Source organism: Tachypleus tridentatus, chromosome 10 (assembly GCF_004210375.1).
Source record: "Tachypleus tridentatus isolate NWPU-2018 chromosome 10, ASM421037v1, whole genome shotgun sequence".
Taxonomy (NCBI): Eukaryota; Metazoa; Arthropoda; class Merostomata; order Xiphosura; family Limulidae; genus Tachypleus; species Tachypleus tridentatus.
This window is the reverse complement of record NC_134834.1, coordinates 175087767-175115633: the sequence shown is the minus strand read 5'-3', so window position 1 is coordinate 175115633 and position 27867 is coordinate 175087767. Positions and strand designations below refer to the sequence as shown.

General features: G+C 34.2%; 2 protein-coding genes across 4 annotated transcripts; both read left to right on the top strand.

Moving 5' to 3' along the window:
* Positions 1-6136: 6136 nt before the first annotated feature.
* Positions 6137-27119, top strand: LOC143230969 (persulfide dioxygenase ETHE1, mitochondrial-like). 3 transcript variants are annotated; one of them, XM_076465324.1, is made up of 7 exons: positions 6144-6409; positions 13945-14089; positions 14363-14548; positions 19234-19326; positions 19698-19787; positions 21757-21873; positions 26748-27119. In XM_076465324.1, the coding sequence occupies exons 1-7, from the start codon at positions 6257-6259 to the stop codon at positions 26810-26812; spliced, it is 849 nt and encodes a 282-aa protein (XP_076321439.1). In that variant the 5' UTR covers positions 6144-6256; the 3' UTR covers positions 26813-27119. The 3 variants fall into 3 exon arrangements, with proteins under 3 accessions (XP_076321441.1, XP_076321439.1, XP_076321440.1); XM_076465325.1 differs by lacking the exon at positions 6144-6409 and adding an exon at positions 9107-9247; XM_076465326.1 differs by lacking the exon at positions 21757-21873 and having other exon boundaries at positions 6137-6409.
* Positions 23083-26741, top strand: LOC143230972 (uncharacterized). The gene is made up of 2 exons (XM_076465329.1): positions 23083-26389; positions 26438-26741. The coding sequence occupies exon 1, from the start codon at positions 24884-24886 to the stop codon at positions 25376-25378; it is 495 nt and encodes a 164-aa protein (XP_076321444.1). The 5' UTR covers positions 23083-24883; the 3' UTR covers positions 25379-26389; positions 26438-26741.
* Positions 27120-27867: the final 748 nt, after the last annotated feature.

Below are 27867 nucleotides of genomic sequence, written 5' to 3'. Positions count from 1 at the left end.
TAGGTTGCATCTATCATACCACTGCAAAGAGAATATACAGGCTTACTAAATACCTCTGGTTGTTGGTTGATAATTATGCTAATAGACGGATTGGAAAATTATGACAATTATGCTAATTGGACTGGAAAACAGTAACGTAATAACATATAGACACAGTTGATACACAAATAATAAACTACTGCATCACTTCCTTGGAACATCAAAGACATTGCAAGCACTGAAATACAGTGAATGTTGCAGGAGTCATGTAACCTTTGGAGAATGCATAATCATCACAATAGTGATTTTCAAGAAAGAGAAAAGTACATCATGATTTTATAGGAATTTTAGAGAGAACAATGCAGTAACTTACATTCACACAACAGAAGTATGAGAAAATAGCTTTGCCGTCAACAGATAAATGTCTGGAAGGTTCCAATCGGTTAAATATTTTGATATCCAGGTAAAAACAAGAAGGCCGAAAACTGCTTTGTTGTGAAAAATATTTACATGAATCCGTATTACGACATTAAGTGTCGTAACTAACCAGATTATTTCGATTGGCTGTGACGTAACTTATACTCGAGAGACTGTAAATGAAGAGTTACCTGATGTACATCAACAATGTTTTGGTGTTTAGCCAAACTTTCGAATCTGCTTCTGAGAACCAGATCTTGAAAAATATTTGTTTGTTTTTCCATTGCATATGAAAGGCAAACTTAAAACATAAATCAAAAGGCGGAATGGAGGTGGAGTATCTCAGTCATGACTGAGTCCCTATCAATCCACCTAAGATAACACTCATAAGATCTGATCTTGACATATGATCAAGAAGTGAACAGTTTTCTTGGTTTTGTATCATACTACAGCAACCTTTTTAAAGTTTGAAGCATCAATATCGGCTTTCTTGAATTTAAAAACTTCCATTGAATGGAATTAAAATTCTGATCAGGCATTCCTATCCCTAATAAATTAAAATTCTGATCAGGCATTCCTATCCCTAATGGAATTAAGACTCTGATCAGGCATTCCTATCCCTAATGGAATTAAGATTCTGATCAGGCATTCCTATTCTTAATAGAACTAAGATTCTGATCTGGCATTTCTATCCCTAGTGGAATTAAGATTCTGATCAGGCATTTCTATCCCTAATGGAATTAAGATTCTGATTAGCCATTCTTACCCTTAATGGAATTAAGATTCTGATCAGGCATTCCTATCCTTAATGGAATTAAGATTCTTATCAGGCATTTCTATCCCTAAGTTCTGCAATGCTGGATGCTCAAGTGCTGGCCTATCCCTGCCAAAAATGTAAGTTTCATCAGAACACCAGTTGTAATGGAGACAGTATAGCTGTAGGATGGAATAGATAATGTAACTGCATACACTAGTTGTATGTTCATGGATCACAAATGAACATACTGTGAGATATAGAAAAAGCTGCTTGCAGTGGTTGTCTTTGCAAAACACCATCATCAGCACTCATATAATATAAAATTCACTGTCTGGATGGACTATGCTATATTGAAGTGGTTGTTAAACCTTCAAAATACAATAATATTGCAAGAATGTGATTTTTTCTCATACTTCATTTCAAGGTATGCAATAAAAATATGTGAATGATCTTATTTCATGACGAGACTTTGTCTATTTGTGGAAAGTCCCAGTTCAAGATATTATGTAGAAACTGATACCACGACCATTTCAGCAGTAACAAATGCAAGCCATGAAGAAGAGAACTTCACTGGAAGATCGATGCTGAAGTTACTATTTCAGAGATTGCGGTATAAACAAATAAAGGACCTACATAGTAAACACCACCAAAGATTTTATGAATTGGGCCAAAGCTTATCATTTGTTTTATATGTTAATACAAACCATTTTGGATGTGTTAACCGAAAGCTGGATGGTATGATTTTAATTACGAGAACGAACCCATCGACGAGGAAGCTAAAATTCAAAAACCAACTGTTCAGTTAATTGTATAAAGTGTTTCAGGTGATGAAGGTATTTATTTCGCCTTATCACCTGAATCTGGTGTTTTTGCAGTGTGGGTAATATAAACTAACAAGCAGATGCTTGTAATGTTTGTTAGTATTTACAGAACTAATTAGGATGTGCACTTGTCGTAGTTGATGATGACATGTATAGCAATAGAAAAAGGGTCAACATACTGTTTTCTGCATCTGCTCATATTTAGGTGGAATGGGTCAATCTTTATATTAAGGTGGAATGGGTCAATCTTTATATTAAGGTGGAATGGGTCAATCTTTATATTTAAGGTGGAATGGGTTAATCTTTATATTAAGGTGGAATTGGTCAATCTTTATATTAAGGTGGAATGGGTCAATCTTTATATTAAGGTGGAATTGGTCAATCTTTATATTAAGGTGGAATGGGTCAATCTTTATATTAAGGTGGAATTGGTCAATCTTTGTATTAAGGTGGAATGGGTCAATCGTTATAAGTGTGAGGTATGTTTTCCAACCACAAGTATAAGTTTCTAAGTGTCCTCAGAAGTATGTAGAGTGGCTAACATCAACAAAATCGCGCAAAACCAACCCAGATAGGAAATTATGTAATACATAAACTATAATCTACGTATATTAAATTGTGATATTTCCACCTGATTATTAATATGAAGAATGAACAAGTAGCTAGAAGACTGTTGACCTCTCGCTTTCCAACCCACTGGGCAGCACTAGAAGCATGGTATATGCACTGCTCGACCACCAAAGCTAAGACAGTCATCAATTCACGCAATAATGACCAAAAGGAAGTAATGTTCTTTCCTTATCGAATGCCAAGTGATATTAAGATGTGACGTATGTATTACAGTGTGTAATTATCACTCGATTATCGACAGTTAGGACGATCACGTAGATGACAAACAGTGATTGAAAAATCATTATAACCTTTGATATACAGAGCATACCACCCAGTATTTGTTAGATTTTTCACTCATGTTCATTAACAAATATTAGTATACAGTCAAAGAAAAAAATATCGATTCCTCTGAATGTGTATGAGGGTACAACAATAACAGCACGAATTTTAATCTTGGTAAATGTGTTATATTGTCTCAATCCATTTCTTTGTAGATTGCTTCTGACAATACTTGCTTACTGGTTGACTTTGTTAAGATTATTCTATAGCCGTAAATTTCTTTCTTTTTTTTTAGTTATTTTTTTCATGAATATCAAATTTAAACATAACAACTTTTGATTTATTACTATATCTACAACACATTAAAAAATTAGGCTTAGAAATAGTTATAGCTCTTACTGAAAGCATATCTACTATTTCCTCTCTCTCAACGTTCATTACCGCTTTCTCACATTTGTTATTTCTTTTTTTTCTGATCACCTTGTATTTTATATATCTTGATATATATCTTTTATAGATCAATTTATATGATTTAAATGCCTCGTGAGAAGTCTTGTAGCAACCAAGTTCATTGAATTTACACGTGCGACTAATATTATAAAATTTTTAAACACACAGTGCTGTAATCTATTAGGAACTGACAAGAATTTACTTGCTTCATTACCTCCCTCAACCTCAACTAATTCTCAAAACGAACTCCATAACAGTAAATAAACCTTTAATTGAAAAGTCAAGTTTTAATTTATCTTAATTTTATCACAAGTTATTAAATTAATAAAGCTTGAAATAAAACTGGGCCGAATTTTATGGTTCCTAAATTACACTATTGTCAATATCAAGATAACTTAAATGCTCGGGTCAGAATAGATTCCGGGATTCAAGTACTATTGCTAAGAGATAGCAGCTAAATGGAGAGATTTGTACCTTCTACAACTAGAAGATTGACAAAAATGAAAGGTCATTCATCCACCGAGACGCGAGAAAGATGTCCAGCTTCTGTTTGTACAAGCAAGCCAAAGATGAACAGAACATGTCAGAGCAGACCTCAAAGCCACTAATCAAATCAAAATCGTAATACCAGAAGTTCTACTGGTGAGATTTAAATAAGTGGAGTGAAGCCTTGATGGCTTTCAGGGGTGAATATACATTTTGCATATATATTTAGATTAATAATTTAATTTATAAATTTTTTGTGGGTTTTAGTGGAGAATGGCTTCTCCATGTAAAAGATAGTGGTATATCAGTTGTTTTTTGTTTTGTTTTGTGAAGTGACTTCATACATTTATTTCATTTTGTTTTACGTTAAAATACAGAGTCCTGTCTCTTTTGCACATGTTTACATGTATTCAAGTGTCAAGATTTGCAAGTTTTTTTTTAATTGGTACGTGAATATGCTTCGTAAATATAACGTGACATAATTAGTTTACGCACGCGACCATGAACTGGTTATTTTTTATATTTTTATTATATTCATTAAGGTTATTCTTCATGTATTTTATGTTATTTGTATCAAAGTGGTATGTTTCATTATAAAGGTTAAAGTACGTTGTTTGATTATAAGTATAATATTTACAATGTTTATGAAAGACAAGCTGAGAGTTAAGGAAGTAAACATTAACATACTATGTTGTTATTGTTATTCTTTCTTTTCTAACTCCCAATGACGTCATTAGACGCCAATTGCATACACCCTTTATGGAACGTCTTTTTCACTTATTTAACTAACTAAATTCTTGTAAAATTAAATTCAAAAGCAAAGGTATATAAAAAAATTGAAAATGTGACCTGTGTTAAAAATATTTTGTTCCTTCTCTCGTTGAAAAATGTTAAAACAACTCAACCCTCGAACACCACTCACAGTTTCCAGTTGCCATACAAAAATATCACGGTAGCTCATCTAGTAAATTCTAAGCGATGCAAGTCAAAGGTCTATAAAAAAACAAATATAAATTTTACCCTCTTTCAAGGACATTTTGTTCCCTTTTTCGCGTATACATCCCAAAACAAAATAGCCATTGTACACCATTGGACAATTTCTAATTACCAAACCAAAAACTACGGTAATCAAGCCAGCAAACACTAGGGGATGGATGCTAGGACAACTTACATAATGAATCATCCTTATAGTAAGATTATGTAAGTATCGTTTGAATTTCGCACAAAGCTACTCGCAGGCTATCTGCGGTGTCCCTAATTTAGCAGTGTAAGACAAGAGGGAAGGCAGTTAGTCAACACCACCCACCATTTTTATGTTTTAGTTAAATGGTGTTAATTACTGCACTCTGTGTTTTCATTTATAAATTTACTTTTTTGTATTTTCTTGGTGTTAAACTATCTTTTGCAAGAAGCAGCTTAAAAACATCATGAAAGCAAAATCGTTTCGTTATTAGTGTTTTATTATATTTTTCTTTTCTTCTATTTTACTTCAATTATTAGCCTTGTTCGTTTCTTTGTTTTCATAGAGGTTATATAGAAAGTTCTTGAATATATTTTTGTTTATTTTACTTGTAAGTAGTCTCAGCATAAATAAGTGGTTCAAAAAGTATTGGAGATTGCCTTGTGTTTTCTTGTACTCTATAGTAAGTAGCTGTTAGGGCACTCAACTCACAAGTGAAGGGTCGTAGACTCGATTCCCGTCGCCGAACATGTTGAGGAAGTAAATTAGAGTGTATTTCCACTATTCAAGGGTAAAGAGCAGCTAAAAAGTTATTGAATAGTGGAGCTGACTCGCTGTCGTCTTTCTAATCTATCACTTCAAAATTAGAGACAGCTAGTGCAGATAGCCATCATGTAGCTTTAGACAGAATTCAAAACAAACAAAATATAATGTTTATTCTATTCAAATGGCTATTGCAGTAGCCTATACCACTCTGGTTAATAGAAATAGCACTGGCATATTCTTAGCTGGTCGGCTTAACGGTATTTAAATTCAATATTAATCAATGTTATGAAAGAACAAAGGTCATGATATGAAACTCTCAACTGGACAAAGATACCGATTTTACTTGTTGAAATCACATTATAACGCCCCCACTGCTGAAAGGGCGAGCATGTTTGGTGCGACAGGATTCGAACCCGCGACCCTAAGATTACGAGTCGCACGCTTTAACGCACCTGGCCATGACGTGCCATCAATTATTTTTGAATAACATATTAATTATAGTAATAAATTTTATCTGGCTAGCAGCCAAAAGTTGGAAGCATTCCTAAAAACCCGCTTGGTGTTAGTATAAAAAAATAAGGTTCAGTGTTTCATTGTAGATTATTCGTTGCTCCTTTAGTCGTGTGTAATTAAGGACTTTATCTACGTTTATAATAAAACACCACATATACATTGTCCTTCCCACGAAGTTTCAGGTTACACTTCTATCGCCGTTCTGACTGTAAAAACATGGCAATCGTCACTAGGTTTATTTATCGCTCGTTACAGGCTTTAAAAACTCCAGATTACTGGGTTAAACATTCAACCTCTCGTTGGACAACATCATCATTGAGAGCTCTAACTACTTCTCTGATGACGACAGAAGATTTTTTGTTTCGTCAGGTAGGAAAGAACACTTTTGATAGTCAAGTTCACGACATAAGTTAAGAAAATTTTCACATCATAAATGTTTAAAATTTATTTATTTATTTATTTTATTTTAAAAATCATGTTCGGCGGGAGATTAACAAATAAAATGTGACTGGTTAATTTAAACTTCAAAGGTGTACATTCAGAGAAGGTTTTTAATCAGACAATCACAGCATTAAGCCCAGCTATAACCCAGGTAGTGACAAAATATATTTATTAGTTTTATTAATAGGCTGTATTTTGTTTTTGTGTTATTTGTATGTCCAGTATGGCCAGGTGGGTTAAGACGTTCGACTCGTAATCCGAGGGTTGCGAGTTCGAATCCCCGTCGTACCAAACATGCTCGCCCTTTCAGTCTTTGGGGCTTTATAATGTGAAGGTCAATCCCACTATTCGTTGGTAAAAGAGTAGCCCAACAGTTGGCGGTGAGTGATGATGACTAGCTGCCTTCCCTCTAATCTTACACTGCAAAATTAGGGACAGCTAGCGCAGATAGCCCTCGTGTAGCTTTGCGCGAAATTCATATAAAAAACAAACATTGTTTACAAGACGATCATTCAACAAATTATTTACAATGTATAACAAGCAGTCCGTCCAGCCTTCATAAAATGGCTGATATTGTCATTTAAAAAGAGCGTCACCCACAATATTTTAATTTTATGTATTTAACTGATATGATAGTTAATATTATTTCGGAATCATTTAAAATTTGATTTCGACAAATGTTATGGTAAAGAGAATTACATTTAATTAGGGACGGCTCACGCAGCTAGACCTCGAGTAGCTTTGCGCGAAATTAAAACAGACAAACTTGTTTGGAATTTGTTTTGGAATTTCGCACAAAGCTACTCGAGGGCTATCTGTGCTAGCCGTCCCTAATTTAGCAGTGTAAGACTAGAGGGAAGGCAGCTAGTCATCACCACCCACCGCCAACTCTTGGGCTACTCTTTTGCCAACGAATAGTGGGATTGACCGTCACATTATACGCCCCCACCGCTGGGAGGGCGAGCATGTTTAGCGCGACGGGGATTCGAATCTGCGATTCTCGGATTACGAGTCGCTCGCCTTACGCGCTTGGCCATGCCAGGCCTAAAACTGACAAACAAACATAATTTATTACTTTATCTTTTCAAGTACTAAAAACAATTTTGCGGTTAACATGCTTAAGCCAGAGTGGTCATTGCCATACAGTAGTTTTATGAACATGGACTTCCTACAATAACAATAATATATAGATATTACTTTACTTAAACAAACTTCAATTAAGTGTCGAGCAATTGAAAGAAAGCGGCAACTCTTGTTTAATGTTTTTTGTAATAGCCTGTGGGATTAATACACTATTTAAAGTTCTTTAATTGTTACAATAACTTAGAGATCTGCTTCAGAGTAGAATCAACTCGTGGCGCACTTAATATATATTTCAAACATTTACTTACTTCAGTTCAAACAATTAAAAGATGTTAAACATGATATTTTGTTTATCGTAAAGTTTATACTTCTATTCTGGCTTTTATCAGCTAGCGCGTCTGTATACATGTACCGCTTACCAGGAATTGAACAATAAAACACCAGTCACACTCAGCTAGACCCTCCTCATGTGTCACTTGAATTTCACGCAAAGCTCCAGGAGAGCTGTCTGCGATAGCCGTCTCTAATTTAGCAGTGTTAGACTAGAGGGAAGGCAGTTAGTCATTGCCACCCACCGCCAACTCTTGGGCTTCTCTTTTGCTAACGAATAGTGGGATTGACAGTCACATTATAACGCCTCCACGGCTGAAAGGGCGAACATGTTTGGTGTTACGGGGATTCGAACCTGCCATCCTCGGATTACGAGTCGAACGTCTTAACCACCTGGCCACGCGCGTGTGATTTATCTTTCATATAAAAGTAATGTACCAGACATGTCATTTCGTTGCCTCTTGTGTTTACATGTCATATAAGCATTATAAGATGACATCACAAAGAAAAGAGAGACATCAAAAGGAGCTTTCTTGATATTTTCGAACATAATATTTTTAAAGGAAAGTTTTCCTTGTTTCTGTGTTTAAAAAGTTCATGTACACCAAACGTATTGAAGTTTGTTATATTAGTTTCAGGAAGTATATTAGTTAATCGTCTCTCTGCTGATTTTTTTGTAAAACTCTCTTTCCTAATACCGCGTCGCTCTAGTTCTGTTTCTCCTCTGCTTGACTGTATCGTAAAAATGTAAGAATGGGAAACGTCATACAGTAACATTTTCAACGGTTAATGTTCGTATTTTCTGATCTAAATAACGTAATGTTAAAATATAGTTCTACCTGTTGTATGTAAGATAATTATTAATAAGAACATATTCCTAGTTATCGTAAAAACTTTCCAAAACAGATAAGTAATATTAACTGTTTAACAGAGAATCGTAACGATTTTAAGGGATGTTGTATAATAATAATAAAAATACTTAGTTACGTGATACTTTCGCTGAATCATGCTGGTGTACGTGACTGTCTTATTGCTGAAAACGGCTAGATAACTATCAAATTTCAAGGAAGTTCAAGTACATGTAGTCCTTGACACTAAGTACACATATTTTTCATTTAATATCTTTATAGTTTCTCATGTTTTTCTTCGCAACAGTAACTACATTTTGTAAAAACAAATCCCATAATTAACTCACAGAAACTGACAACTGATGTTGATCGTTTAATATGTACGTCATAACAGACTCTCAAATCAGGTGTCACACCTGAACTCATATACGTGAAAGAATTTTGCTGTGTCATGATGGTAAACGTGGCCATTTTATCCCCGACGGCAGAACAGACCTGTGAAAAGGTAAAATAAAAAGTAGGGATTTTTTATAAAACCGAGTACTGTGTATGAACTGTATTTATTTATAAAACTGATTACTGTATCCAGTGATATCACCTGCATATATTTCAGTGCGATATGTTTTAAGACAGCAACTTCGATTTCATAACCTTTATCTAATCTACAAAGCTACGTGGATTGTGAAGTATCACAGACAAGTAACAAAACATTCGATGTGAAATCAACTGGTTTAGCGCTACGTCAACAGTTTATTCGCATTTAAATCCTTCCCTCTCTCTTTTACTAGCTCAGCAGATATCGGTAGGCTTATGACACTGTAACTCGAGTTTCGATACATGTGGTGGGTACACCACAGATAACCCATTTTGCGCTTTGCAAAACAAAACTTATTTAGAATAGCTTTAAAATTAACTTAAATTAAAAAGTAACAAGTAAAAATATAAATACAAACTAATGTAATAAATCCCTTGTATAACCAAAATTTAGGTAGAATGATGAAAAACGCTAGAAACATTCAACTTCAGATGTAAAGAGTGATGTGGCTAGGTGAGGTTTTTATACAAAGTGATTACAAAGAAAACTGCACAGATGAGCACTTTATGAAAGTCCGGCATGTCCAGGTGATTAAAGCATTCGAACTCGTAATCTAAGAGTCGCGGGTTCGAATCCCCGCCACACCAAACATGTTCGCCCTTTCAGCCATGGGGGTATTATAATGTGACGGTCAAACCCACTATTCGTTGATAAAAGAATAGCCCAAGAGTTGACGGTGGGTGGTGATTACTAGATGCCTTCCCTCTAGTGTTACACTGCTAAATTAGGAACGGCTAGCGCAGATGGCCCTTGTGTAGCTTTGCACAAAATGTTCAAATTCATTCATATCTCACAAACTGTATAGCATAACTTACACATGAAATTGCACATGAGTAACGAGTGTCATGCAGATGTCAATTCCACCATTTGTCAAATGTTACAAACAAAGACACCTAATATTTCCCACGAGTATAAATGTACCTGTTGACCCCAGTACAGTTCATTCGATGAACATAAACCAAGTATGTAGAAAAATTAACTTACGAAATAATTTCACAGATGGATTTTTCCAACGTTGTTGTGTGTAAGTTCCTGAAAACGTTGCAAGAAAAAGATTGCACTTGTAATAAGCCAAGTATAAACAAAGCACCGACATATAATGAAACCCACGTTAGCTATGCTGTAGCAGAATAGGCCATCACAACTGTACTTTTGTGCATCAGTGCACTTTGTGTCACTTGTTGTGTGGATTTGCCTAGTTTAACTGTTCACAAGGCTTTTAATCAAGCCCGGAATGGGCAAGTGATAAGAGCTCCCAACTCGCGAGCTCATGATCACGAGTTCAAATCTCCGTCCATCAAACATGCCGTGGGAGTGCTATAATGTGACAGTCAATCCCACTTTTCGTTGATGAAAGAGTTGGCGGTAGGTGGTAATGACTAGCTACCTAAGTTAGGGACGGCTAGCACTGAACAAACATCTTTGGTCAATTTTGTGAATGTTTCCTTAGAAGCTTTATCTTCATCAAGTTCTCAAAACGATGGATTTAACCATTGATTTTGTATTGCAGTTGTGGAAAAAGCTGAAAGTCGTTGGCCTACTCACATCCAATGTGATTTCCATGTTACAGAAACAAAGTGTAATACACACTATGGTTTTCATACAGGAGTTTTTCACATAGCAGTAACCAGGTAAAACACGTCTTTCTAGACCACTTTCAGGACAGCATAATTTCTCCTCACGTTTTTTATATAAGTTAACCAGACCTGAAATCACGTATATACTCTGATAATCTTTGCACTGTTCCAGACATCAGAGGAGATATACACTGTTGCTGCAAGTCTAGTTCCGTGTAGATGCAATACATTCTAGCTTACGGAGAAGCATGTTTTGAACAGTTATTGCAAACGATCAGACATTAACTCATTGTGGCACATCTAGTGGCAACATGCAAAGTCTGAAGAATTTGCATCAATACGACACCTTTAGCACCCCTGTGTGATTTTACTTTCCTATGCCATGATGTTTGTGAGATATGATGCACTGATCCACTAAACTTTATTAACAATCCTACTATATTGTTTAGTGGTATTCCACCAGCCAATAAAGCATACACGTCCACCGTTTCGACACTGCATCCTCCACTGTACTCTGTCTTGTAGCTGGTCTTCTTGATTTCTTCGAATTATTTTTTTCCTCGCCATCTACCTCACACCATCCTTCCATCTTCTTTCTTGGCCTTTTTCTTGGTCTTTCTTCGTGTCGTTGTCATTTTTTTCACACTTTTTCCTCAACATTTGTTCTTCCATAAATATCACCTGAGTCAAATGCCGCTGCACTGCCAGTCTTCCTCTAGTCATTTTTTGTACCTCATATTTTGCTATGCTCTGTTGCCAACTTATTTCTAAAATAAGTATTGAACACTTACCATTGGAAGGTAGGCCTTATTATGCTCCAAACAAGCTACCTAAGTAGCTTAAATTCACACAGATAATGTAAATAAACTTTTACATTATCAGTTACTGTTCCTGCTGGTTAATCCAGCTTTTACCTCATACAGTACCTCTGGTGTTACTGCAACATTCTGACCTTGATCTTTACGCTGACATCTCTTTGCTTCCTCATTACTTGACTCAAGCTGTTAAGCCTCACTCCTGCTGTCATTTTCTATCTTTCTTGTTACCATCTTTGTCTTCTGTTTCATTTCTAAAGCACACAAAACTGTTAATTTCCTCAGTAATATCATTCCCAACTTCCAGTCTTTCATATATATATATAAACTATTCCTCGTACCCTTTCATTCTTTTTTGTATCTGACAATTTACTTTTAGTCAAAATATTTCAAATCATACTAAGCCTAGTAACAAGACTAGCTACACTGTCTGCATATCACACATACCAGAACAGTGTACAACATACATGGCGACAGGATATACCCTTACATTACAGCAGTCTTCATTTCAAATGAGCCTTTCACCTTCACAGACACTATAGGACCTCAATACATTTTTTTAAGTCACACAATCTTAGTTTGTATTCCATAACTTATTAACAAATCTACTAGCAGCCACTTTAGCATTCTATCCATTCAGAGGCGTGTGTTTGAAGTCAGAAAAACGTATATGCAGATATCTTTATTAATATTAATGTTGAAGTTAAAAAAACTTTGATATCATTAGACTTCCAAATGTGATTTTATAAGTTTCTAGTAGCAGTTCATTGGCTTGGGCAATCATCCAATAGCTCACTGATCGGTGTTGTCGATTGAAAGATTTTATGACACTATGGTGCTGAGGAGTTGTTAGTGTATTGTAAAAGGGAAGTCTGTCGTGATATTTGGTTCGAATTTGTGCAAACTGACTGGTTCTGACTGACTGCCTTACCTCTTGTTGATATTTCTTTGTCGCAAATTGTAAGGGATGGCTCTAACTGAACACTGAGGACCAAAAGTCTAACATCAACTTGCGAGAAATATTTATTGGTAGAATAGTGTGCTAAGTTTTAGTAAAATAAACTAAATTCAAGAACTTCAGCTATATCGCAATGATCCTATGAGTAAAACTCAGACACATCAAACGTTATATCGCAATGATCCTATGCGATCATATACACAAATCTGTTTGTGTACTTGATTTCTTGATGCTATATTGGTCACTGTTCACCGGATCCATGAATTAATTAACTGGCTTTCTTCCCTCAGAAACAAGAACATGTACTTATCCATGATCTATTACAGAAAGTTTATATATAACATTCCAAATTTACCCACATGACTAGTCATTTTCATTTGACATAAATTAGGTTATTGTCTAGAAATATTATCTGGCTTACCGTTGAAGGACACTAGCTGTTCACATTCTTACGCAACAGTCACACCTTCCCACCCATGGGTGGAAATATATTATCTACAGAAGATAAAAAAGGCCATGTCGGACCCATAATAAAAGGAAGATAAACAATGATTTACAAGCATAAGGAATAATTTTATTGATGGTTGAACATGTTAGATTCTACATTATTGTGTGCTTGCCTATTATTGTAGCAGTAAGCTCTTATCAATACAGACTATCTACATAGAATAAAACAAACATTTACCCAGTAAGTAATGTAAGTAGTTGCATACAATGTCACGAAGAAAACCTTGTAACCACTAGAATGCATTGACTCATCAGTTAGATACTCTATTTTTTATCGATATTTTCGGTCGTAATTCTATTAAATCTCAGCATGTTCAACTTTAACAGATTTACAGATTTACAACAATTCAGATAAAACAAATCAATGAGAAACTGGTATAAATTTTAAATAATAGGCACTACGTTATGGTTTAATATATAGTTATTTTTAAAAGGATTTAGCTAAGTAACGTTGCGATTTCCATAAAAATCATACTAGTCTTTACAATAAACAGGAGAATTTTCAAATGTCATGAAGCAAAATATTAAATTTATAAAAGTCAAGTGAAAAATACGTTCATTACCAGTAATAATGTTAACTAAAAATGTGAAAAATGTTTAAATTTAACCACATAAAAATTGTAGGCCAGTAAAAGTAGAAAAGGTGATCGTTCCAGTATTTCATATTATAAGAAACTAAGTTTAACATAATATTCAAATCTCGATCAAGAGAATCAAAGACGTCTATAAAACGTGTTTGTATCTTCTCAGCTGTTCGATCGAACCAGCTGTACATACACCTACCTGTTGGCTGACAAGACCTCCAAAGAGGCTATTTTAATTGACCCAGTCCTGGAACTAGTTGACAGAGACGTCAAATTGGTGGAGGAACTAGGACTTAAACTTGTCTATGCTGGTGAGTCGTTCCAATTAATCTCTCATATTCTGGATTTAAAAACTAGGACTTAAACTCATTTTCCTAATTACAACTTTCTTTTTAATTCCAGTTTAATAAAAATTGCTGTATTTTTAACATTGTATTTTTTAACATTGTATTTTTTAACATTGTATTTTTAACATTGTATTTTTTAACATTGTATTTTTAACATTGTATTTTTAACATTGTATTTTTTAACTTTACTCTTCCAAAACGACTGTTTCTTAACAATATATTTCTTTATTCGAACAGCTAATACTCATGTACACGCTGACCATATTACTGGCACTGGGAAGATAAAACAGAGAATTCCTTTCTGTCAAAGTGTTATCTCCAAGGTAACCAATGCTAAGGCTGACATTCACGTAGAGCATGGTCAAAAGATAAAGATAGGTAGACATGAGTTGGAAGTCAGAAGTACTCCAGGACACACTCATGGTATGGTCTATCAATCAGTCTGTTGAAAACAGAAGTAAATAAATTGTGAGTTATTTCTACTACACATCAAAATGCGTGACCTGCTTGTTAATTTCCTGTTACCGTTCTAAGGTTGTGAATAGGAAATTAATATTGAGTGTATCTCAAAAGTCCGTGCTTGTGGCCATTCTATTGAGTATAATTGATAGGTTTTCTATTTTTTTCAGATAAAATAATATATATAAATATATGGATGACTATACAGATCAAGAGGAAATGGTATGCAAATATCAATATGTGTATGCAAAAAGCTAATAGCATGAAATTTGGCAAATATTAAATAAATGTTAATAGTGAGCTCTGCTTATGAGCACGGACAATGAGACACTCTCTATTTAATACTAATTCGTCGAGCAATGGCTTTCTAAAACTTATTTTTGACTCTCAGAAATCAGTCCAACCTAAAAACACACTTGACCTATAATAGAATTGTTACTATGACTGGTTTGTAGTTTTATTTATGTTTTCGCTGTAGTCCATGTAGTGTTTCACTATAATCCATGTGATGTTTCACTATCGTCCATGTAGTGTTTCACTTTAATAATACTTAACTGAGAGAAAGTCACTGTTTCTTTCATTTTTAAGCACAAAGATAAATAGTGGGCTGTCTGTACTGTGCCCACCACTATTATCTAATCCTGGGTTTTATCATTTAAAGTATTCGATTGAAATACTTTCCACTGAAGGGGCAAAACAAACAGTGTAGATATTCTCTTATTTTTGTATTTATTTGTCTTTCGTTTAGCAAAAAGTTAAAGACCACAAACTATCTGTGCTCTCTTTGCCGCATGGATAAAAACCCATGTTTTAATTTTATAAGCCCCAAGACTTACCCCTTTAGCTACGGCTAGTTGAAGAGTGATTGACATTGTTTCCTAGCCTCGATTTTGCCTTTCTAATTACTGCTTAACTGTTATGCAGTATAATTATAAAACTTGGATATGTTTGCCTATATTAAATATGTATGCATGTTCACATGGATATTTACACTCTCGAACACGCTCACGTTTTACGCATATATGTAATAAATCACGATGCAAGTTTTGTATATGCTCTGGATAATGTATCTTGGTATTCCACAAGCAACGCAAGACGGTTCTGGCATTGATTGGTTGTAAAACACTCCACAACTCTGGTCACACAACTTTTGTAGTGCGGTGGAAAGTTGTCATTTTGTCAAGATTTGATATCACACTTTTTACATCTTATCTCAAAATGACTATTCCTGATGTGAAAATATTACCTGTGTAGCTTCACATCTTCTATTGTCTTAACTAGAAAACTCGACTTCTACTGTTCATTGTGTTTATGGCCGTAAAGATGACACTTATTATTCAGATATGTGACAGTTCTCACAAGCATTAATCCAGATCATGAAATGTAAATTTACTTTTATTAGTCCGATATGTGTGTTTCATTTAGTAGTAGTACAATAACTACCCAACTATTTACCATTAGAAGTTACGTCTCTGTTGTAGTCCTTTACATGTACAGGAATTTCTTGGTCCTAGGTTGTGAAGTTATTGGAACCTAGCCTAACTTTGCATCCATGTGTTTGCATAAAGTCATTTCCTGGTATGCACTCTTTCTCAATGCTAATTACTTAGATAACCTGAAATGTTGAAAGGGTAAGGGGTGACTCCTAACTTACCTCTTCTTGATACTTTATGTCTATTTCCTCTTTTCATCGATTCATGCGCTTTCGTACTTACTGGAAGCAATTACTCATCTTTCTTTAATCAAATAGAATTGAACTTTTGAAGCTGCAGAATCAGTATTAATCAGTGCAAGGTTTCGTATCAATAAATCTATGAACGTGTGGACTGGCTTCTTTAAATAATGAACTTCTTATCTCATTTGAAGCAGATGGGGTATTCCCAGCTACACTTTGTCCCATAAGTCCTGCTAATTCCTGTTTCCTGATTTATAGTTGGCTCGTTATTGTTCCTTTAGTCTTAGTATGTTTGAAGATCCATCCTTAATTTATTGTCTCTAATATGTATTAACAGCCATTGAGTCTTCACATCCTTGCCTATAATGATCAAGTCTTCTTCATCTGCTACAGTTCCTTTTTACTAAAACCTGGGTTGTTATTCCCTACATTCTTTTATCCACAGTTCTTAAAAACATGTCCTTTCAAGTTACACCTTAAATACCAACGTATTATGATTTATTTCTTCCATATTGTGTAACTAGTCTAACTAATCATTTTTGGTCTTTTAGACTATTATCAACTTGATTTAGCGTTTCAATACAATCCAATACGATGGCATTATAATTTTTAAATGACGCCTTTAGTTTTATCAACAATTTTAATGAATTAAATTGTAGAAATTCCTGTAAGGATATAGATGTAATTCACATATCTTTGTCTGTTTTAACATCTAAATTGGTAATGTACTAATTAACAAATCATTCCGCGTGAAACTTTCGACTTAAATAATTGGGCAAATCTTCTGTATGTTTATTCCTTTATTCCTTTGTATTTTCTCTGAAACTACTTTGGATCCTTCCTTCTGCGTATCACTCCTGTTAGATAAAACAGCTACCAGTGCTTGATAGTTGTCATGGCTTTCAGGTGGAAGGTTACGTAATGTTGTTAAAGTTAGTTATCTTAAATGAGTAGTATAGTGAATAGCTTGTTGTTCACTACACAATCTGTTCACTCTGGAAACTATTTCGAACTGGGCCCGTTATACCTCTTATGACACCACTCCATCATATATTTTTTGATGAGTGTTATTGTTAAACTGACCAGTTAAATTCTGGAGCTAGATTTACTAGTAATATAATTGGAAGGTCTTACAGCCACTGTCAGCAAAGTAATAGCAGTTAAAGGTGTAAGCCAAATAAGTTAAATTGTCTGTACGTTTGTTTTTTCTGAATTTTGCGCAAAACTACACGAGGGCTATCTGTGTCAGCCGTCCCTAATTTAAGAGTGTAAGACTAGAGGGAAGGCAACTAGTCATTGCCACCCACCACCAACTGTTGGGTTACTCTTTTACCAACATATAATGGGATTAGCTGTAACATTATAACGCCTCCACGGCTAAAAGGGCAAGCATGTTTGGTATGACTGGGATTAGAACCCAAATAAGTTGAAATTCTTGGGCGAATGCAGGAAGAAGCAAGATTGGTTTAATCTTTGCAAATATCGTGGCCTGGCATGGCCAAGCGCGTAAGGCGTGCGACTCGTAATCCGAGGGTCGCGGATTCGCGCCCGCGTCGCGCTAAACATGCTCGCACTCCCAGCCGTGGGAGTGTATAATGTGACGGTCAATCCCACTATTCGTTGGTAAAAGAGTAGCCCAAGAGTTGACGGTGGGTGGTGATGACTAGCTGCCTTCCCTCTAGTCTTACACTGCTAAATTAGGGACGGCTACCACAGATAGCCCTCGAGTAGCTTTGTGCGAAATTCCAAAACAAGCAAATATCGTTTCTTTTTCTGTCACTGATATTATTTTCTCCCTCATTTACTTCTTTTTATTATAGTCTTTATGTACTTCTTCAGTATTATCGGTGTAATCCTTCTCCACATACCCAACAGCTTCTGCAATCAGATTTGTTTTTGTTCTTAATTTTTCTTTAAATATCTTATCTCTTACTTTTACTTTTCTTTTAAATTCTACCTCAAAGCCTTTGATCTTTTTTTCAATTTCGTTTCATTTTCTATGTCTTAATTGTATATCTCATTCATTTAACTTATTCCTCTCTTTTTGGTCTTCTTTTAATTTTCTTCCTTGCTATATCTTAATTATTTCTTCATTTCTAGAAAGGTTTCGATTTTATTTCTTGATCGGGTTAACATTTAATCAAACTTCTGTTTTTATTTTCATCAAAATAGTTGTGACGTGTTCTGTTGTACGTTTTTGGAGGGAGAGGGTGTTGAAGTGTGAAAGTTATTGATAATTTCAATTCAAGTGAAGAAAAACAAATTAATTTAGTTCAGCCATAACGTTTGCTACAACCACTTTTACATATAGGCCTAACTTAATAAGTAAATGCTTCGATACTAACAGTACCTAGGTCACCAATAAAGTTTCTTGCAAAATGAGTATGCTGACTAATTTACTAAACAACCGAAGAAACCCAACAGCTCTTACTTCTAAGACAAAATGGCTTAACTGGTAAATTAAAAATATTGTTGACGGTATTTATTTAAGATTGCGTGTTACAGTTTTTGATATTATTTAGATTACTTATTAACGACAATAAGTTCCAGATATCTGTGTTTTTGGCGATATTAATTAACCGTAATACGTTCTAAAATATAGGTATTGTGTTTATTAATAGTAACATGTTCCATACAAATACTGATATTGTTTCTGGTATACATCAGCGGTAATGCTTTAGAAAAGTTTTGCGTTTGAGGGTAACGCTCCTTAAGAAGTTATGAAGTAAAAGTTTGAGTGTTTAATTAAAGAAAAACGGTTTATTTTAATGAAGTCTCTTTTATGTCTAGCATTAAAATGTCTTTTCTTCACTCATACGCATTATATAAAATAAATAACATGCTTTTGATAGTGATATTGTTTGTGTTATTCTGAAAAGGTGACATATTCCACTTAGTAATATCGATTTTCCTAACTTTAATGTGATGATTGTTTCCTGTTAGTGATATACTATCGATCAAATCGTTTAATCAGGTTGTCTGACATACGTCTGTCATGAACAGCAAATGGCGTTCACGGGAGATGCTCTATTTGTACGAGGGTGTGGCCGGACAGATTTTCAGCAAGGTAATTTTTCTTTATCTCATTTCGATGTCGTTGGATGATCTTATCATATTATTATCCATAAGCCCCGAAAACAATGGACAACAATATAAATTGATATGTATGTCTATGTTATACCCTGGTTATAAAGGTATTTCTTTTCTGTCTTGTGGCTTTAATCATTCCATTTGTATTCTCAAGACGGTTGATATGAGTATAAGCAAAGATGTTAACCTGAAGATGACATAAGAGGGTCGAGACATTTTTCTGTACTTTATTTTAATTAAAGTGCTAGTACCCATACCAGCCTTCTTCAGAAAACATTTTTACTTCAAGTAGATTTCTCGTTTTCAGGTATTCATTCCTTTGATACATAAGAAGTTATAATTTTACAGGAAGCCCGGAGGTACTGTACGAATCTGTACATTCCCAGATTCTGTCCTTACCAGAAGACTTCATGTTGTATCCAGCACATGATTATAAAGGTAATGGTCAATTTCTTACTTTGTTATGAAGATCAAAATATAGTGAAAACCAGCTTTTACTATATGGAGGCAACACATACATTGATCCATTTATCAGGTATATTTCTCCAGTTAACAAGTCTTTCACCTCTATATTATGTTATGGTCATTTATTTCAAAGCGTCCAAAACTCAATTCCTTTTATTAATGAACATTTTAGCAATATTCCTCACCCTGAACAGTTGATAGATGGGACAAAAGGTAGCTGCATTAATTCCGAACTTAAGAAAAATTTTGGATATTGAAAGAATGATAAATTTCCTGGGCCAGATAGTATTTACCTAAGTGTTTTGATAGAGGTTAAGGATCGGATCTGTGAGTCACTTGCAACCACTTGTCAGAAGATTGGAACTTGGTTGATGTTACTACAATTTTCACAGGAAGTGATAAAAATTGTCCCAGTAATTATAGGCCTATTAGTCTTACATCAGTTATGGGAAAAGTTTTTTTTTTCCAAAGTCTGATAATAGATGCATTGTAAATTCATTTTACCAAGTTAAATTTTTAAATTCCTAACATGGCTTTACTAGGGAAAATTATACCTTACTATTCTTTTGAAATTCTTTACTTATGTAGATGAGGATATGGATATAAATTTAGTGTATCTAAATATAAAGAAAACATTTGAAAAAGTGCCACAAAATGTTCTCTCTCTTTTAGACATGGGGGAAAAAAGTTACCTCATTGGATATAAGAGTAACTAGGATGGAAGAAAGTGGAAAGTTGTTACAAAGGAATTCAGTCAAACTGAATTAATGTCACAAGTAGGGTATCTCAGGGCTCAGTCTTAGTACCAGTTCTCTTTTTTATTCTTTGATTTACACAAATGACATAAAGAAATGGTCAACAGATCATTTAAATTTGCTGATATTAGTTTTAGGTGTTGCTGGTTGTGAGAAGAATGTTACTGCTTTATAACATAATTTAGGTGATTTGGTGGACTGAGCAAATAAATGGCATATAACCATTATAATAAAAGTAAGGTAGTGCACATGGCATATCACAAGCTGAACTATTAGTATAATTTTGATAGGAACAGTATCTACAGAGTTACAAAAATAAAAGATCTTTGTGTTCTGATTGATAAATCCTTTAAGAAATTTAAACAATTTGTTGTCACTCATGGGAAGGCAAATCAGATTTTAAGTTTAAGTCAGAGTAGTAGTAAAGATGTTATAACTTCTTGGCATCAGTCATTTATGAGGTCACATTTGGAGTACTGTTTTTTTGTCTTGTACTCCTTACCTAGAGAGGGTACTGAATTATTGGAAAGGGTTCAGAGGAAGGCTGCTAGGATACCTAACAAGGAGAGGTTAAAATTTTTTTTGACAAAATGAAAGGTGTTTTTGTTTTTTTAATTATTTGGAGAACTGATAACGTTGATGTATCATCTTTTTTCCACATTTATTAATGAGAATGGTAAGACAAGCCACAAACATAAATTCTTTCATGGTAAGACTTGCATTCACTTAAGATAGGTTTATTCTCTTTAAAAAGTGTTTCAAATAGGTTGCTTAAGATGTGGTAGATGCAGTTAATTTAGGGAAGTTAAGGAGAAAGCTTGATAAATATATGAATAATAAGGGTTAGCTTAAGTTTTTAATGTTTTATTTGGTGAGTGGATAGACAGCCTAGATGCACCAAAAGGTTCCCTGTTCTTTAATGTTACGTTATACAATTTTGGTGGTTCTTGATATGTTTTCATAAATGCTGGAATGCTGTGGATTCAATAAGATTTATTTCTGAAAGTCATTGGAAAAACTTTACTATCTTAAGATGTCTTAAGGATTAAAATTTTCCATTGCAGCAGCTCAGTGACATTCCTATTAACATTTCTCATTGCTGCCAATCACTATGTTAATATTGATAATCTAATAATTTCTATTCACCTATACTGTGACTGTTACTGTAAACATGAAATTATCTGTAGGACAAACCGTGACTACAGTCATGGAGGAGAAAAATTTTAATCCAAGACTCACCAAGACAAAGGCCGAGTTTGTGAGCATCATGAATAACTTAAATTTAGATTTGCCCAAACTGATTGGTAAGTTGCTTTAATCTCATGCTAAACTTTGCATTAAGAGAAAGAATCACCCTATGTTTCTGGTTCATTCTCTTAAATGATTCGATGTTGTTTAAATGTGAAAGTACTAATTTTCAATAAAACTATTTTTATTGCTTTCATAAAGTTGAATGCAATTTTGTAAGAATGGTTATAGTTGATATCTGTAGGAGATATGAACAGATAAGTGTTATTTCAGACATATTAAATTGTTGCCTGCATAGTTATGTTGTACTTATCATTTTGTTTCATTACTTGTTTTATTTCCCTTCCGTTTTGCATAAAACATGAACTGAACAATATCTTTTTATCAGTCTTGATTTGTGTTGATCCACCAAAGGTAAATAAATAACTGTTCCTTTTAAAAAAAAAAAAAAAAAGTTGATTTAAACCATAATATTCAAAGGGAATGATTTCTGCTCATAACATACAGGTCTGACAGGCAGAACAGCTTGCTACATTTAAAATGTTAATTTACTTTTCATTGGCTCCTAAACATCTAACTGAAATTCTTCATTCAGAATTTAAAGGCAACATTTGTAAAATGCATGGACATGTTTAATACTAGTATCACCATTTGAACAAAATAGTTTTAAATGATTTACACACCACATTCCCTATGAGTCTGAGACTTTAATAGTTACTAAATCTGATCCATAATTACATGGGTGATGAGCCACACAAAAAAATTTTAAATAAAAACATCTTTAATGTTAGAATTCAGTAACGTCGCTGATTAGCACTGAAATTCTCAAAGTATCCAACAATTAACTAATCTAACTCAATAGTGTTGAAGTTTCTTATGTATCTCACAATTAACTAACCTTACTATATAATGCTAAGGTTACCAATGTACCCTATAATTAACTAATCCCACTAAACAGTGCTGAGGTACTCTATGTGGAGATGCCAACCATAATGATTTGAGCATAATCATTACCATATTGGTGTATACATTACGACTATAAGCTCATACAGAAAAATATGACCACTTGTTGCAACTTCCAAATTATTATATATTATATCGGCCTATAAAATAAAGTGATAAATTTATATGCAAAAACGGCTCGTTTGGGCTGAGAAAACACTTTTACATAGAAAAGCGAACAACGTTTCGACCTTCTTGGTCAACCTGTCAGATTCACGAAGAAGGTCGAAACGCGTTGTTCGCTTCTATGTAAAAGTGTTTTCTCAGCCCAAACGAAATGCTTTTGCATATAAATTTTCTCAACAAGTGGGTTTCTCGTCATCACTGAAAGTGATAAATTGTTCCCCCTGGGCTTGAAATTTGGTGAAAAGAAAATTTCTAGTGAGATGCAAATAAATTTTGATAATAAATAAAAGACATAGTCCAAATGGCTACTTGCGATAATCATGTTTGTGCTTTAAATAATAAAAAATATTTGTATCTCCGTCTACCAATAGTTTGAGTGCGGTTCTTCATACTGGGTACATGGGGGAATCCATAGTTACGTCATCAGTGCTTGTCAGCCAATCGTAGATGGGTATTTCTCGTTTTCTAAGCGGCATAGAAACTCCAATGCAATCATTCACAACATGAAAAAAAAGAGAGGCCTCGTTCATCAGATTGTCTTGTTTCTGGCAAATCTAAAACGACTAAAACTGTGAATCAAAAATTTAGGAAAGAGTATAGTACAAAATATCTGGTCGTTGCATCAAAAGTCCGTGACAGTCGTGTGTTTTGTACAGTTTGTTACATCGATTTTTCTGTGGCGCATGGCGGGACAAATGATTGTTCCAGACATACAAAATTGGCATCTCACTAACAAAAGGCTGAGGTGGAGACAAAAACAACATTTATGACTAAGAATTCAGAATATGAAACCATAAATGCAGAAGTGATGTTCATGCAAGTCGTCATTGCTCATAATTTACCCCTAGCTCTAGCCAATCATGCAGGACATCTATTAAAAAGATGTTCCAAGACTCTGATATAGCAAAAAAATATGGCTGTGCTAGAACCACAACTACAGCCATTGTACAAATGTTGGGTTGTGAAGATGACAAAATGATTTCAAGCATATATACTAACAGTGTTTACAGTTTAGCCACAAATGGATCCACAGAGATGGATGACTCAAAACTATCTAGTTGTTGTACGATATCTTGACCCTTTGCTTGGAAAAATTGTTTGTTCTCTTTTGACAATGGTTAAATGGAAAGAAGCTTCAATGGGAGAGAATATTTTCAAGCTTTTGGACCACAAACTGACAAAGAGGAAAATTCCATGGGAAAAGTGTCTTAGTTTTTCTTCAGACAATGCCTCAGTTATGTCTGGTATAGGTAAAGGTGTGTTGGGACACATCTCAAGATGACAGCCTAGCATTTACTTCATGGGCTGTGTCTGTCACCTCATGAATATTGCTGCCCAGAGAACTGCCTTGCCCAGTTTCTGATATATTGATAGATATCTACCATTTTGTGGACAAAAGTGCTAGCAGAAAACAACATTTCGAAGAGTTTCAAGGATTGTATGACAAAGAAACAAGAAAAATTCTACAACTTGTTAACACAAGATGGCTATTACTTGGGGTGTGCCTCAATGGAATATTGGACATGTGAAAGCCATTGAAGAAGTATTTTTACTGTGAAAAGGAAAAACTAGATTCAAAAGGATCTAAATGTGCAGCTCAGTCAGGCAACAAAACTTTAATAGTCAGGATATCCTCCCAGCCACATAGGGACACAAGACAACAGTCTTCAAAAGCAGACAAAGAATCGTTTGATGTAACTCAATATATGTTTAGGCAGTCTGACCTTGAACTGAAGAAGAGACAATCAATGAAAAAAGAGAAGAAAACGAAAGCTAGCAAGAAAGTAACCAAGAAAAGTTATGCACAGAGCAAGTTAGATAAGTTAACAGTTTTCTTGGACAACAAAATGAACTTATTTTGTCTTTCTTTAGTCTGCAATTCCTCTATTTGAGCAAGCCAATTTGATATTGCAAAGAGAAGACCCTTGCATACACATTATGCATAGAACTCTGATTACACAAGTTAAAAATATACTTGTCAGATACATCAAGCCAGAATATCTTGAAGGCAACATCACTGAACTTGACTACAACAATGAATCCTTACGCAAACCTGATGAGGCAGTTTCTATTGGAAATGCTGCCAAGCAATACATTGTTAAATATGAAAAGGACCTGGGCCTGATCAGCTTCTACACCAATGTCAAGAAATACTATATTGCAGCTACAAGTTACATGATGAAATATTTCCCTCTAAATGATGAACTTCTGATTCACGCAGAGGTTGCTGATCCAAAACAGAAAGTCAGCAAAGATTTCTCTTCTCCACACTACTTCACAGACAGGTATCCTGTCCTTGTCAGTACACATGAGCACGACACTATTGACAAGTTGAAAGGGCAATATTTGAACTATCAAATTGATACTTTCTCAGAAACTGTCCTTCAGTTGAATGTTGACAAGTTTTGGGTTCAGCTGTCTACATACACTTAAGGATGGAAATGGCAACCAGAAGTATGATATTCTGTGTATGGTTATGCTTGGAATTCTTACAATCTTCCATTCTAATGCTGACAGTGAATGGATATTTAGTTTAGTGACTAAAAACAAAAGCAAGTTCAGACCAAACTTGAGCACCTCAGTTTTGAGTAGTATTGTAACACACAAGATGTGTATGCAGTCAAATGGACAATGTTGTTATAATTCCCAACGATCCAGAGACTTACTCATGAAAACAAAGGCTGCAACAGCTGCAAAACTATTACAATAAGTGTCATAAACATGATACAAACTAGTCCTTACACAAAGGCTTTTTTTCCTTACTGTTTGTGCATGTTCAATGTTGTTTTACCAGTATGTTTGTTACTCTGAACAAAATAAGACATAATTTCAAAAGAATTTTTTTTAAATTTATTTATTAAATACACAAAACACAGTCATAAATGAGCAATCTATAGCAGTAATAAGTAATAGTTATAATAATAATATAATAATAATAAACACCTTAGAGACATTGGTCAGGACTAGTAGCCACAAATGATAAAGGGCTCTGTCTAAAGTCATTACACTCAGTCATTTGAAATAGTTGGCATCTCTGCTCTATGTATTCTGCAATAAGCTAATCCTACTATATAATACTGAGACTCCTTATGTATCCTACAATTTAGTAATCCCCCTAAATTGCATTGAGGTTCCATACAATCATGTGAAAAAGTTAGGACACCCTATGAAAGCCTGTGTATTTCTGTAACATTTTTGGATATATAGATATTTAATCTCAATTTTAACAATACTGAGATATAGGAATATAACTAAACAATTAAAACTGAAGAAAAGACTTTGAAAATCTTCTGTAAATGTAATTCTACAAAAATGCATATTCTAACTGAGGAAAAAGTTAGGACACCCCTGTACAAAAATACACAAGCTTTCATAGGGTGTCCTAATTTTTTCACATGACTGTATTTACCCTACAATTCAGTGATCCCACTAAATCGCATTGAGGTTCCATATGTACCCTACAATTCAGTGATCCCACTAAATCGCATTGAGGTTCCATACGTGTCCTACAATTCAATAATCCCACTACCTTTTACAGAAGTGCCCTATGAAAACAAGTAACTTTGCCCACATTTTTGGTCAGTTTTTCACAGTGTGTTATAAAAAGAAAAACAACATGAGCGTATCAGTATGATGCAATGTGCAAAACATAGCAGCAGTGAGTGGCATCAAAATGTTGTGAGGATTCATTATAACACTAGTGATGGTGGCAACAGTACATAAAAAAAAAAATACCACAAGACCAACAATTTTCTAAAACATTACGTTCCTAAACATTAATACCAATTTATTTATTCTCTAGACCAAGCTGTCCCAGCCAATATGGTGTGTGGACTTCATGATACAGATGAACAAAAACGAACATGAAAGAGAGAAAATTGAAATGAAAATCTGTGGTGATGACAAATTCTTTTTCTTAATTGTCAGATGGAACTTTTTACAATACTGAAAATAAGACTGTAATGTTAGGTTTATAGAGCAGTGTACTTTTATCACATGATTTTGTATAATCTGTAATAATCTGACTTAATCTGTAACCTGCACAATGTTGTAATCAAACAAAGATGAACGATTATTATACAAATTTTGTTAATCAAGTATTGTGACTGTGTAGGTTAGAAACAATGTTGTAATGAAACAAAGATGAACGATTATAATAAAAATTTTATTAATCAACAGTCTTGTGACTGTTTCTATAACCTACACAGTGTTGTAATGAAACAAAGATGAATGATTATAATAAAAATTTTATTAATCAACAGTCTTGACTGTTCTATAACCCACACAATGTTGTAATGAAACAAAGATGAATGATTATAAAAAATTTTATTAATCAACAGTCTTGTGACTGTTCTATAACCCACACAATGTTGTAATGAAACAAAGATGAATGATTATAATAAAAATTTTATTAATCAAGTCTTGCGACTGTTTCTATAACATAGACACTGACATTAATTATTTCTAATTTCCTTTGCCAGAAAAATACAAAATAATGCACTGTCTGTGCTATGTTTGACAGAAGGATTGACTCTAACTTTTAGCATTATCAGTTTTAAACTTACCATTGATCTAGCAGAAAATGCTGATTTTAATATCAACAATAATAATTGCTTAAACACTTGAGGAATTATAATAGCTTTCTATAAAACTATAAATGTGTAAACCAAGTAAAGAGATCGGAGTATTTTAGTCTCTAGAATCACAGCAAATGTTCTGATAACAATAGAAAGCATCACAAAAATGTTACTCCCAACAGTTCAAGTGGTATAGTATCAGATAATTGAACATTTTAAAATTAATTGGAAGTTATGATTCAACTTCCTAGAGAATCACCTTGCACGACTTTGTTGAGAAAACACATTTATTTTCTCATTACGCTTACAGAAGTTTCACAAGATAATAAACATAAAAATGAAAGA